Raw genomic sequence first — 14,689 nt, 5'->3', positions numbered from 1 at the left:
GGAACCAAATCAACCAATACTCAGAATTTTTCTTAATTTTAAACCCTCAAAGATTTCAGAGGTCGGAAGTGTTAATGGATCTATTTTTTGATGTTTCTGTAACATCTATTAGCGATGCGTATGAAACTGATTCATTCCCCCCCCCCCCCCCCTCCAAAATAATTATTTACAATTAAACCTAATACTTTTTCTAAATGTAACCAAACCTGGTGAAAATTAAACTAATATTTTGTATAAATGTAACTTATATTCGTGACACCTAGATTTGTTGCGACAACCTCTAAAACTCGCTACTTCCTTGAAAGAAAAATACAAAAGAAAAATAACTTTGTCTAGAAACATGGCCTATGCGAGAGGTCTCAGGTGTCTCTCTCTTTCTTCATGTGAACAGATAATTATGCCTTATTTTTTGGGAAAGGCTCCTCTGCAGCACCCTGTCCGTGCTGCACGTGCAACGCCAGACACGACGAGACGTGCAAAGACCGCTTTACCCTTGCTTGGGTAAGGGTAAGGTGGTTTTTGCACACCTCACTGTGTCTGCCGCTACAGGTGCAGCACGGGCAGGGTGCTGCACCAAAGCCAAATCCCTATTTGAGAGAGAAGCGAGATAGATAGCATAGGCCCCCGAACACAGAACTATTTCCCCAAATAAAAACAAGGTGCCTCCAAACACAATCAAAAACAATCTGTCAGTCATATCGATACTGTTAGTTATAAATACTGATATGTATCGGTGGTATCAGTCAAAAAGGTGTTGTTTTAGAATTTTTCAATCGATTCGAACCTAATAGAGTCCTATCTATATCAATATAATATAGGTAATACCAGTGATTTGAGTGGTGTTATGCTTGTGTTGAATTTGTGCAAGGAATTTCTACAACTTATAATTGTTAAACGAGATGTAAGAAATATAATGTAACGAAAATAGTAAAAAATTTATTTGTTTTGTATGACAATTTATATGTCATTGAAATATCCTTGTAGAAGTTGAGGTAGGGATTGATAGCACCAATATATGTCTTCGTGTATCACTAAAATAAAAGACAATAGAGTTGTATCATATCAAACAATATTGTCCTTAAGGTTTTAAACGTTCCAATTTCTGCAATCCGGATTTTTTGTTTTTGGTAACAATTCGGATTATTTATACTCTAAGATAAAAACAACTTCTCAATCACAAAAGTTGCACTACTAAATGTGATTACTAAGAGTATCCAAAGGCTATACTCGTTAGCTCACTGACACTAACAGACTACGATGAAAATAAAAATGGTATTTTGAATTGCTCTTAGAAATTTTAGACAAAAGGGCAAGACCTCCCTTCTTAATATATGAGAGAAAAAGACACAAATCAAGAGGTGTCTCCAAGAGACACATCTTAAAAAAATAAAATCATATTTGAGTCTTTAATCTTAAAAACATTTAAAAATTCCAAGAAGAGATCGTCCATGGAAAATGTTTAGGCATCTACCATTGGATATTGATCCAGCTTCCCTATTCAGTATCTAGCTTGTTTTATTCATACCTACTCTTCATTATTTTCTTTAACCAAAAAAAAAAATAAAATTTGTTTATCCATTCCAATTAAACTTTAAGCCCAAAACCAAATTGGTAAGGAAGTTTACGGTCAGGTTTGGTTCGGTTTCTTATGGGTTTTTTTTTTTTTTTTCAGTTTGTAATAGGGCAGCTGTCGGGTTTTATCCTATCCATATGGAATTAATGAGAACATCCTTTTTTTTTCCCCTCAAATATTCGAGTTCCTATCAGTACGGTCTAACTTTTTGTATCAGGTTGATCAGATTTTCAATTGCAATTGGCCCAATTTGATTTGAATTTTAATCGGTTCATAAAAACCCAACCTGAAACCAAACCAATAAAAATTCGATTGGGCTGAATTTTGACACCCTTAGCATAGCCAACAATGCATGCTAAGAGAGAATTTTCCCGTTTTTTATTTTATGAACTTCTGAACTCAACTTTTAACTATTTCTAACGTTTCTTTAAATTTTTATTTTTTTTTTATAAAATTTTTTAAATTTAACTTGTGAGATGGATATGGCAAATTTGTATCCACCCACCCATCCAAATGCATTCGCCACTAATAACTATCTGGGCAAGGAATTGTACAATGGTGATAAATTAAAGTGTCACCAACGTAGATGACAGCTAACAAATGATAAAATGATTTTAGAAAAAGAAAATAACTTGAAACTTAGGACTTCAATGAGTACATGCAACGCCATGGGAAAGCACATGCTCTTCCAACAACCTCCAATAATCCCAAACCATCAAAAGCCCCAACCCCACCTCCTAAAAAAAATAATTTAAATAAATTTAAAATAAATAAAGTAAACTAGTCCAGTCCCTATCTGTTATCTCACAAACTCACACACCTTAGGAAGATACATTAATGCCCTTTGCATGTTAATCAACGATTGAAGGGTTGCTCACCTGCCCATGTTCTTACTAAATCATTTCCCCACTATAAGGAAATAAATTTGCATAATTAAAAAAAAAAAAAAAAAAGGTCCTCTGCTGTTGTATTGACATTTTCAAGGTGTTTGAACAAAAGACTAAAGTCATTGAGTTGTAATATGTCCAAACTATACAAAAACATAAAGGAACCATTAACTGCAATATTCAAGTATAGTCAACATATTATGTACTGCAAGAGAAGGATTACACAGTATATAATTTATAATCCCATGCTTTGTCATCTGATTTCTAAATCCGTTCATCGTTAACCTTTCATTTTCAATGGCAATCCTGAGAGAACAGAGTTCCACAAATGAGATACTTTACAACATCAAGGTAAATCGAGAAGGATGGTGATATACATACCCTTAATATAATAAGAAGAGATACGAAAACAACAAATTATCCCAACATTGTTTATGAATTGAGATTCTGAGGAAAAAATGAAACTCGAAGAATAAATCATTCATTTCACATTAAGGAGGAACCAGAAGCATTTACCAGACATAAAATTTGTGCAAGATAACTAAGAAGAGCAAATATCATCCTACTAAATAATATGGCACCAATAGTCACTTTCAGTACTTGTATCTCATCTTTGATGGTACGAACACTTCAACCAAATTTTAATTTTCATCTATTTTACGCTGAAACAAATAGAGCCTACGAAAAAAAAAAAAAAAAGAGTAAAAATACAAAGGAGAAAGGAGAACAGATAGACATAAAAAAGCAAGATCCCCTATTGTTGTATTGACATTTTCAAGGTGTTTGACCAAAAGACTAATGTCAGTGAGTTGTTATGTTCCAAGTCATACAAAACATAAATGAATCATCATTAACAGCAATATTCAAGTACAGTCAACATATTATGTACTACAAAAGAAGGGATACATAGGATATAATTTGTAATCTCATACCTTGTCATCCAATCTCTCAATTAGTTCATCGGTAACCTTTCACTTTCAACGACATCCTCGAGAGATCAAGGTTCCACAAATGAGATACTTTATACCATCAAGGTAAATAGAGAAGGATGGCGATATTCATATTCTTACCACAATAAGAAGGGATATAAAAAGCAACATATAATGTTAACATTGTTTATAGATTTAAGTTAAAAATGAAACCCTAAGCATAAAATTATTCATTTCACATTACGAAGGAACTAGAATCAACGACCAGACATAAAAATTGTGTAAGAAGAAGTGCAAATATCACCCTACTGAATAATATGACAACAATAGTCACTTTTGGTATTTGTATCTCATCTCCGATAAGTATGAACACTTACACCTGCAGAGCTTTGTGAAATATTCAGCAATGATGCATGTAGCATTATAGCGGTGATATTTAGTAAGGAAAAAAAAAAAAAAAAGTCAAAATACACAGGAGAATGAAAACAGAAAGACATAAAAAAGATAGGTCCCCTACTGTTGTATTGACATTTTCGCGGTATTTAAACAAAAGACTAAAGTTATCACTGAGTTGTAATATGTTCCAACCCATACAAAACATAAAGGAACCATTAACAACAATACTCAAGTATAGTCAACATATTATGTACTGTAATGTACTGTAGAAGAAGATATATATAGGATATAATGAGTAATCTCATGCCTTGTCTTCCAATTTCTCAATTAGTTCATCACTAACCTTTCACCTTTAACTTCTCAGCTCTTTTTTTTTTTTTTCTTCTTTTTCTACCTCTTTTCTTGTTTAGTTCCAGCTTTGGTATTGGGAGGTACGAGACTCTCATCGTAGGTTGTTATTTCCCACATATAAGAAAAACCACGAATCCTAAGATTCCTACCCCTTCCTCTACTGGAATCATACAGAAACAAGACCCGCTCTCCTAATCCTGGATCCTTCTGGAGTATCACTTCACCATTCTTTGAATAGCATATAGGCCTGATGGACTGAAAAGACCCTATGACCGATGGTTCAATTGAGAACTGTTTCGCCCAAGAGTCTCTTACGCCGTAATCCTTCATCACCCACAGCTCAACTTGGAACCCGTAGAAGTTACAGAGCATGCAAAATTGTCCTCCAAGAACCCCAATGGTCATGCGAAACTTATTATTATGCACAAAGTCAGGCAATGGAATCTCTCGATACTCCTCCTCTTTATGGTCAAAGGAAACGATGGCATAGGGGGCGGTGAATTGTCCCTCGACTCCAAAAATGCGCTTTGTTACCCAATGCAGAGCAGAATTTACAAGAATCCCAAATCGGCATAGGATGGGGAAGCAAGGCATGTACCCGATACTTCTCCTTGAGTTGGTGCTAAGTGAGTAGCCTTTCACCTCTGAATGCCAAGACTGATCATCTTTACTGAAAAACTGTTCAACCTTTACCAGCTTGTAATCGTTGGTGATGGGGTCATAATCAAACCCGTAAACTTTTTGATCGGCAATGCACGATCTGACAGGAATCTCTCTTGGCGTAATGGGTACCTTGTGATGCTTTCTGGTAGAAGGATTCCAAAGGAATATGTTCTTCCTAGAATTGTACAGACAGAGTAAGCCATTGCAAGAACCCAATACTTCGTTGGGTCCGTACAGTGGAGACATGAGTGGATGATCGAGTTTGTTCTTCACAAGCATATAATTCAACAGAGTAGAGAGAGGATGAGGGATTTATAAAAATGAGGTTGACGTTTCTATTGCTTGCAAGTGATCGGCTGAGTTGCATCTTGACGAAAATAGGATCGTTTGTAAGAGCACATCAGGTTTTGCATACGCACCTGAACCTTAGAAGATATTTGACTGGAAGCCTTGAAAGTATGTCCGTGATCAGGTCCTCAGGGAGGTTCGTGGTTGGTATTGACTCCACTTCGTTTATCTTCTTCTCGTTCTCCGCCATGGCCAGGAAGCAGAGTGGCTTTTCTTTGGAGAGTAAATGCGGGTTTCATTACCTCACGCCGTTGGTGTTATTTTTGTTTCTATTTCTATTTCTACACCTTATTTTTCAACGAAATAGAAATCAAATCTCACTTAAAATTCTGAAATAGAAACTCTTTCAATTTCCAAAATTGAAATTGCATTTGCTCTTGCTCTTTAATGTGCACATGATTAATTTGATGGGGAAAAAAATAATTTCGTATTAAAATGAAACCTCAATCCTTCTTCTTCTACTGATGGTTTCACCATCATCTTCTCCCAAAGAAATATAGAGAATTTATTCAGAAATTGAATTATCATTTTAAACATTTTGTATCAAACAATGACTGTCATTCTCATTTTAACTAATTTCTGATCTAAAATTTGTTTTGAAATTTGATTCTTCTCTATTTTCAGGCTTTCAAAATGCATTCTAGATGCAAAATATATTCCAAGAATGCAAACCTAAGTCAGTGAATTAAATTAGAGAATTAGACATGAAATCATACCGTTCAACTTGGACGAACCAGCTAGATTTAAACGAGGAAAGTTGATGTATCCTAGCTAACAAATTAGAAATGGTCAGAAATGAAATGTACACCCTAAACATTGATGGCTGGTGTTATGGTGGTGTTGTTTGTTACTATCGTTGCCATACTGGATGGTTCGGAACTTCCCTTAAGAAAGTTGTACAGAAATTTTTGGAGTTGCATTTGTCCTGTATCAATTATTACTGTAACATTTAATACAAATTTGATGGACAATCTCAATCCCAATCTACTCTTTCAAACCCAGGTTTTAAATTGATTTCTTCAAATAGGTAGTTGCTTTACTACTATATTGTTTTTTATGGTTCTTTGATTGAAAGATCCGATCGGCTACCCATCGACTAAGTTAATTCTCCGAGCTCTAAATGACTAATTCTAAGAAATTTCCTCTGGCAAGCCAAATTTTTACCAATGAGATGAGTGCAATGTCCTTTGTCACATGAACCCACCTGTGTACAACCACATGGCATTAAGTGTACCGTCTTCAGGAGTCAGAACCACAAAACTTCCTTTATCATTCAACAAGAGACATGTATGAAACTCAGGAGGAAGAATTGATATACATTTTTCAGCTATTGTACCAAGTCCACTACTTGACATTCATATGAACAGAACAATTCCATAACAGATACAGCCGAAACTTTTCCTCCATCTACTTTTCCAAGGTTAAACAGTATTTTCTAAGAAACTAGAAGCTCAACAGAAATGACGTTTAACTATTCTAAAGGTCAGTAATTTCCACTTTTTTTGGTCATTGCGGCGACAATTTTGAGCAGTATAACTGTTACCTCACATCAACAACCAACAACAGCCCTTCCCTTGCAAACAGAGAACACCCGAAGCCAATTTAACTAGACAACACACTTCGGTTAGCGCCAGCAGCCTGCTCCTCCACGGAAGGAAGTTTTTTTCAATTAAATAGAAATGCAACAGTAGCAACACTCGACCCTTCTGATCCTTCTAACATGAATGTTGGATATGACTGAACATGGTTGACATATTGGAAAGTAAGATCCCTGCACGCTTCTTGGTCCTTGTGGATTTCAGGGTCCTGGGAGGATGCTAGCCTTCTCTGGTTGAAATTGTCCACCTCATGCACCAACTCATCTTTTGTACTGTTACAGGATGTAATCACCTAATAATGGTCGAAGTGATTAGTTAAAAAAAGAGAGAGAGAGAGAGAGAGAGAGAGAGAGAATAATTAGGCCTCTTCCTATTAAAGGTATGAAGAATGAATCTAAACAAACAGCAACACAAGAATGCCGCATTTATAAGAACCCCAAGTATGGGAATGATATGTATTTTGAGGGTGACATGACAATAGGACCCACACATAAATTTTCTTCCTGTGTTATCTAGTTTAGGTTGGCTAAGAGAGAGAAATTCTCATATTGCAAAGTTGGCTATGAAGAGTAATAAACTCCTTGTGTTTTTAATTGGTCACTTGTCATGTATTAGCAGGGAGAGAGTCCACATGTCTTAGGGTCATTTATGAGTGGTTGGTTGAAGTCCAATACCTCTCTACAATTTATGTACTTAAATAGGTTCAAATGTAATGAAGGGGAGAAAAAAATTGATTTTTATCCAGAGAGCAATCCCCTTGCATGATGGCTTCTCTTGAAGAAAGCCAATTACAACATACTTTCTCTATTTCTCTGGATCCGAGGATATTGAAAAAGATACATATGAAGCAGCAGGTCACCAAAGGGGTTAAAAGTAAGGTATCCATCCCATTTATACATTATCTAGAAAATAAAAAACCTTGCATTGGGTAAAAAAAAAAGTGGGTCCACTTTCAAGATTGAGTATGGGAGATTGTAGCTAGGAAAAAACGACCAGAACCTTGACCTACCAGTTCAAGTTGAATTGGCAGGTCAGTTCAGGAATCGCTAATCCCAATACCAGAGTTCAATAATAAGCATCAAAGGAAGTGATCATACTAACCAATATTCCACCAGGTGCAACCAATCTTGAGACTGAATCCCAATACATCATCCTGAAAAGCAACCCAACAAAACTAGATCATATCCACATTTCTGCCAGCAACAGCCATTAACTCATAGGATTAGCCTTTTTTAGTTGCACTGGGCAAAACATCAATTGCTTCCGATAAAAGCACTAAACTCATAGGATTAGCCTTTTTTAGTTGCATTGGGTGCTGAAAGCATACAAACCAACACCATATTCTCTTTCTGATAAATAACAAATTTTATACAAACAAATGCCATTGAATCTGAAGCAGAAGACCCAATGATTACTAACAAAAACATCATTTGGTTGCCTATTTGTGCTCACTCTAACAGGCAACGTATTACCTCCAGTGAACGGTAAATCAAATGAAAGAGGAATAAGAGTTTGTAGCAGGGAACAAAAATCAACTACTATGTCAAGGAAAGTATGTAGCATCCAAAAGGAGGTAAACCATAGAAACTGCAGTTACCTTTTGATAGGGCCATCAGGATGCAATCCAATAGCATCTAATGTCCCCTTATCCAAAACAAGTTGGAACTGCCTCTCCATTTTTGTCTCAAGGGCATCATCAACCTAAGGCAAAAAGCAACAAGTAAAGAACAGGACTATCAAAAGACTGAAGAAGACAACTAATGCATTAAAAAACAGCAAGGCAGTAATATGAATATCCAAAAGAATCAAACATGTACTAAAAAAAATAAACCTAGTATTTTTATAACAAAAACCACAGAAGAATAAAGCATCCCCCCTATAACATGATACAAAAAAACAACTTGCTGTGACCCAAGAACTTTTAATGGTAGCTAGTATATCAGCTCATGATGCTTTAACCTTGATAACCAGACTTTTTAGGTTGGACATTCCTAAATATCATCGAAGTCCAATCATCCTAGTTTCATCTACTCCTCAAGGTCAAAGGTACAAATGGTTTGTCAAATCAATTTAGAGAAATATCTTGCTAAGTACTATAGGTACTTTTGTATCAGAGAGATAAATCTAGTTTGGTTTTAAAAACAGTTGAACATTTTATCATCTAAGACTGGTTTCTGTACAAGTTGATGAAAGATAAATCTTTTTAACTTCACAAATAAGGATTATTGGATGGTTTTTTGATAAATAGAAATAACTCAATAATCGAAAGTGATTGGAAGACTAAAGATTAATGGCATTAAAGGCCTAAGACAAGAGTCAATAGACCAGAAATTCTAGATTTTGGATACAAAAGACTTGTGGCACACTAGAGCTGCAAAAAAATTGATATCAAAAGTTGGTCCAGACCTTTCAACTATTGCATGTAGATTTTGCGGGGAGTGCCAAAACAACAAAAAGAAAATAATACAGTATAGAATGTAATCTCAAAGTCAAGACATACCAAAAAGTTTATACTAGTGAATCCGCCCCGATCAGCAAGGCTTCGAGCAAGGTCAATTGCTCCCTCACTATAATCAGTTCCAGTCAGATCAGAGAACCTGGATGCAGAGCATATTAAAATTGGCTTCATAATTGCTTTCAGTAAACCAACAAAGAACTACCTACGAAGATGTACTACCAAATACATACCTAAACCACATACATATATTCCCTCCTGTATCCATCTCTATGTGGACATAATTAAAGACATGTATGATTGTTGGACCTTGGTGCAACGGTCAGGTTGCTCCATTGTGACCAAGTGGTCACAGGTTCGAGTCTCTAGAAACAGCCTCTCCGCAAAGTGGGGGTAAGGGTGTGTACACTATGACCCTCCCCAGAGCCCGCAATGGCGGGAGCCTCATGCACTGGGTATGCCCTTTATGATGGTGCGGTGACAAGTGTAAGAACTGTGGGGGGCCAAGATAGTGAATTCCCAATTACAATTGGGTTACATCAAGGATCAGCCTTAAGACCTTCTTTGTTTGCACTTATCATGGATGATTTGACCAGAGACATTCAAGATGAGGTTCCATGGTGTATACTTTTTGTTGATGATATTATTTGGTGGATGAGACAAAAACAGGGATTTAATGCCAAATGGCAGTTATGGAGATCAACCTTGGAATCAAAAGGTCTTAAAATAAGTAGAACACAGACGGAGTATATGGTGTGTAAATTTGGTTACACTAGGATAGATAATGAGGTGGTGAGATTTGATGAAAGGGAGATTCCGCAAAGTGATTATTTTAGGTATTTGGGCTCAATCATAAATAAAGAAGGTGATATAGAGGATGATGTTTCACAGGGAATTAAAATAAGATGGATGAAGTGGAGAGGTGTGTCAGGAGTGTTATGTGGTCGGCCTATTCCTTTTAAACTCAAAGGAAAATTTTATACGACAATCATACGACCGGCTATGATGTGTGGTGCGAAATGTTAGGCAATTAAGAAGCATTATATGGATAAACTCAGTGTAGCGGAGATGAGGATGTTGAGTTGGATGAGTAGCAAAATTAGGAAGGATAAAGTAAGGAGTGATCATATTAGAGATAATTTGGGAGTAGCTCCGATACATGATAAGCTACAAGAAAGTCGTTTGAGGTGGCATGACCACGTTCAACAGAGGCCTTTGGATGCTCCAGTACGGAGGAGTGATTTGATTCAAATTGAAGAAACTAAAAGAGCCAGGGACAGACCTAAAATAACCTTAGGAGAAGTGAGGAAAGACATGCATAACTTAGGCCTCGTATCAAGTATAACCTCGAATAGAGATGATTGGAGGGCAATGATCCATTTAGCTGACCCCATTTAGTAGGGATAAGGCTGAATTGTTGTTATTGTATCTGTCTTTGCGTGGCAACTTACTCATGCTATTCCATAAAAATCTAACATAGAACACTTCTGACATCCCCATACCCACATGCATGTCACCTATGTGTGTGCAAGTATGAATTTGTATCAAATAAGCCTCTAATAATATAAAAAATATCCATAAACAAACCCCTAAAATTATAGAGAAGGGACACAGCCATACACATATCCTTGTTCTATTAGTCAAGTTGTGTGTAGAAGACTCCAGACCTGAACTTTATGGTAGAATGCACAACTCGTGAGGCTTTCAGCCCAACTTTGCAGGCTGAGTCATTTCCAGCACATGGAGTGTCACCTAAAGTTTGAAGGTGATCTGATGAGAATCAGTGGAGACTCAACTCTTCACTTGCAGACCGACAGTATCGGCAGTGATAGAGTAACAAAGTAAACATTAATAAAACTTGACTAATATTATAAGGAGAAGAAAATCTGTTCATGAACAAAATCGAAGGTAGCCCATCAAACCCATAAGAGAAGACCCATTCTTCACCCTGAAAACCATAAACCATATTACATTCTAACTCTGTGGTTTCATGGAAATTGACATTTTTTAAAGAGGTGTACAATCTTTTGTTCAAAGCTTGTCTAGCCTACTATTTCCCACTAAAAATGATTACAAAGGATATTGGTTTGGTACAATGCCATTGGCTATGGACACAACATCTATTCTTTCAGTAGTTTGGGGTTTAGTTAGGTTTAAATCTACTGTATTAAGCTAAAAAAGTGTTTGACAATCTTAACATGTCAATATCAGAACAAAAGATGATTTTACCCATAAGATGAAGTTGACGTAACAGTAAGGACTTTCCTGTCCGAGAAATGCTTTGGTAAGGTGGAGGTATTAGAATCTTCACACAAGTATGGATTATTAATCCGTAAAACAAAGAGATAGATCAACTAGGCCTCAAAACAAGACGGAAAATCAATTTGGTTTAATTGATGAACCCAAACCCGCCCATAACCCAAAAAGCCTGAGTCTGCACAAGCATTCCAGAACCTGGCTGGATCAGGTAGGGTTAGTGGGTTACGCTACACCTAATCATTCCCATTCCCACTGTCATGGAAGTCATAGAGCTAATAGAATAGGAAACTGTGCATATATATACCCACAAATGCTTCTGAAATTCACTGAAAGGAGTATGGACGTGATCAAATGAACTGGAGTATTTACTGCTTGCAGATAACATTATTCTGGACTAATCACATTCACCCAAAACAGTTTAGAATTGTCAGCGAATTTTTAGGACAGTACCCTTGCTTTGCAAGTTCTTGAAGAAGCAAACCATTCCCACTTCCAACATCGAGTATACTCCAGCCAGACAAATCTTTGGTGCCTTGTTCAACTGACTCTGATCCAACCTCATTAACAAGATTGTGCACGCGACCTTGAGCAATGTCTATACACAAGTTTTTGGTCCAAGATGCAACAACGTCCATGACTTCGGCTCCAAACCTGAAGAAACAGTAAGAAGGCAGATTAATCAATTCCAAGGAAAGCACGGCCTCCACTCCCCCCCCAAAAAAAAAAACAAAAAATTATTTGTAACCATTCTGTGTTCATAAATTAGCAGGAAACACCAACCATTGTTTCCCTTCTTTTTCAATAATAGTGATGTGGGAGTTGCTTGGATCAGCGACAAGCTCCGAAAATGTCGTCTAAGGTGGTTTGGCCATGTGCAACAGAGGCCTAGGGACGCCCCAGTAAGGAGAAGTGATCAGATTCCGATTGAAGGAGCTAAAAGAGCTAGGGGCAGGCCTAAAATGACCATAGGTGAGGCTGTGAAGAATGACATGCATACTCTGGGTCTTGTGCCAAGTATGACCTCAAATATAGCCTATTGGAGAGCAAGGATCCACGTTGTCAACACCATGTAGCTGAGATTTTCCTGATTTCATGGGCTATCCTCTTTCGTCTTACTTTCATCTTTCATTTTTCATTTTCCACTCCTCACTTTTCTTATCTCATTTCTTCTTTTTATCCTGCACTCCTCTTACTTTCCTTTCCCTTTGTGAGGACCTCAGTTTTTCCCTACTTTGTTTTGAAAGGATCCATGTAGCCAATCCCATTTAGTTGGGATAAGGCTGAGTTGTAGTTGTTGTAATAGAAAAGGAGATCCTTTTAATGTAACTCATAGACCACTATTAACAGAAATTCAATTATTCCAGCCTGCTGTTTGTCTACTGGCTTTTCTGTTTATGGAGGGCAAGGTGCATGTTTGGACCGGCCCAAGATAACAAGAAGAAGATACCACAACAGTTGATACTTTAAATCTACAAGCATCTCCCATTATACTGCCTTAGAGAAACAATTATCAGGAAGGGGGGGGAGGAGGACCTAAAACAAATCTGTTCAGATGACATTGGAACGCAATAACACCAAAACATCCTGATGCAGAATTTTAGCAAAAAGAGATGATAAGCCTGTTGAATTGGGTTTGGATTAGTTTTCAGGGTCCAACTGAACCTATGGTTCATATTTGTTTTAAGTTGGGCTTAATTTTGAGTGCCCAACGGGTTATATGGGCCGTGAGCTTAATATTTTTGAGTTTACTATTGTAATGGGCCAATTCTATGAGCCCAAATATTAGGGGTCTAAGTCCTATACGGGATTAAGTAGTTAGTTTCTATTTTGTTAGTCTTCTAGATGATTACTATTTTTTGAAGGGTGTAAGTATCTCTTTTCCCACACAATGGGGTTTCCTATTTGAGTTGTACCCTGTTGTTATAAAAAAAAAAAGAAAAGGACTATAATAGCCCCCACGATGTTATGAAGTGGAAAATTTTTGGTTCTGATAACCAATGGCTAGCAGGACAGTGAGAAACAGTTTACTACCATGGTGGGATGCTAAGGAAACTGGTGGGAATGAAATCCACAAACTTTAACTCCTATGCCAAACCTAGTCCTTGCAATTCATTTTTTAGTTCTTCCAACTTTAAATAGAGCGCATATCAGATCAGATGTTAAGCATAAAAATCAATTGCATTAAAAAGATTTCCAATCAACTGGTGGAAGTCTCTACATTAGACAAGGAGGAACAATACATGATAAGACATCCAATATTCACTCCTCTCTGAGAAACAAGAACATTTCTTCCACCATGTAAGACAGTTCAAATTGGGAAGGGTGGAACTCACCAGATTTCACCAGCATGGCCATGTTCATGAAAATTCGCCAGTTCATCTGCATATGTGGCATCCCAATAGCTCTGCAGACCCAACAATGATGGCTCCACTTCAGCATCTGGTTCTTCCTTGTCAGAACTACACCCACAATATAATGTTTCAGGACATGATAATGTAGAGATACCCCCATCATGCTATTATTTGAACATAACATCACCTCGAAGTCATAGATGATTTACAATCCTATCAATGCCATAACCCAAACTGCAATTGCACAACCCGAGGGACAGTCTATTAATATTCAAACCATTCTTCGCCAAGAACAAAGATTGGACAAAGCCTACCAATTATAAATGTCAAATCACAGTGAGATCAAACTTGGAAATACATCGATGAAACAGAAAAACATCCAAAAAGGAACATATCACTACTTTCATGCCTCACATTCCCTTTCTCAAATGTCAACAAATGAAAATTTTCAAAATTGAACCAGAATAGTAGTAGCATTAGGAGTAGTACTACCAGTACTGAAAACAATAAGGAAACAAAACAAGCAAAATTGGGTACCTGTAATCGGATGCTGCACGGAAGGTGCCGGTGGAAAGTGCATCAGATGCATCGACGTGTCGCTGCTCATCGTCCAGAGTGCTTCCGTAATCGCTCTTTATGGACCAAGAATCGGCAGCAACAGAGCGGTCATCATCAGAAATGAGATCGACTGTGCTCGGAACTCGCGCGTGGGAAATTTTGGCACCTTCCGGGGGCCATCGGATTCCAGCCATAGTGGAGAAAGTGAAGCTAAGAAAACCCTAAAATAGTAGAGAAGCAGTGGAACAGATTGCTAGAAATGTAAAAGCATGAACGGGCTTGAGATAGTTAGATGACAGATACGAGAAAGAATGACAGCAA

The 14,689-nt window shown here is 37.2% G+C and overlaps 1 protein-coding gene across 1 annotated transcript; it reads right to left on the bottom strand.

Annotated features, from left to right (window-relative positions):
• Window positions 1–6,436: 6,436 nt before the first annotated feature.
• On the bottom strand, window positions 6,437–14,689 carry LOC122646859 (EEF1A lysine methyltransferase 2-like). Its single transcript, XM_043840477.1, has 7 exons — window positions 14,348–14,689; window positions 13,793–13,918; window positions 11,910–12,110; window positions 9,246–9,342; window positions 8,343–8,446; window positions 7,847–7,898; window positions 6,437–7,037 (listed from the first exon to the last, which is right to left on the bottom strand). The coding sequence occupies exons 1-7, from the start codon at window positions 14,560–14,562 to the stop codon at window positions 6,813–6,815; spliced, it is 1,020 nt and encodes a 339-aa protein (XP_043696412.1). The 5' UTR covers window positions 14,563–14,689; the 3' UTR covers window positions 6,437–6,812.

This window comes from Telopea speciosissima, chromosome 11 (genome assembly GCF_018873765.1).
Source record: "Telopea speciosissima isolate NSW1024214 ecotype Mountain lineage chromosome 11, Tspe_v1, whole genome shotgun sequence".
NCBI lineage: Eukaryota > Viridiplantae > Streptophyta > Magnoliopsida > Proteales > Proteaceae > Telopea > Telopea speciosissima.
This window is presented reverse-complemented; position numbering and strand designations above follow the sequence as displayed.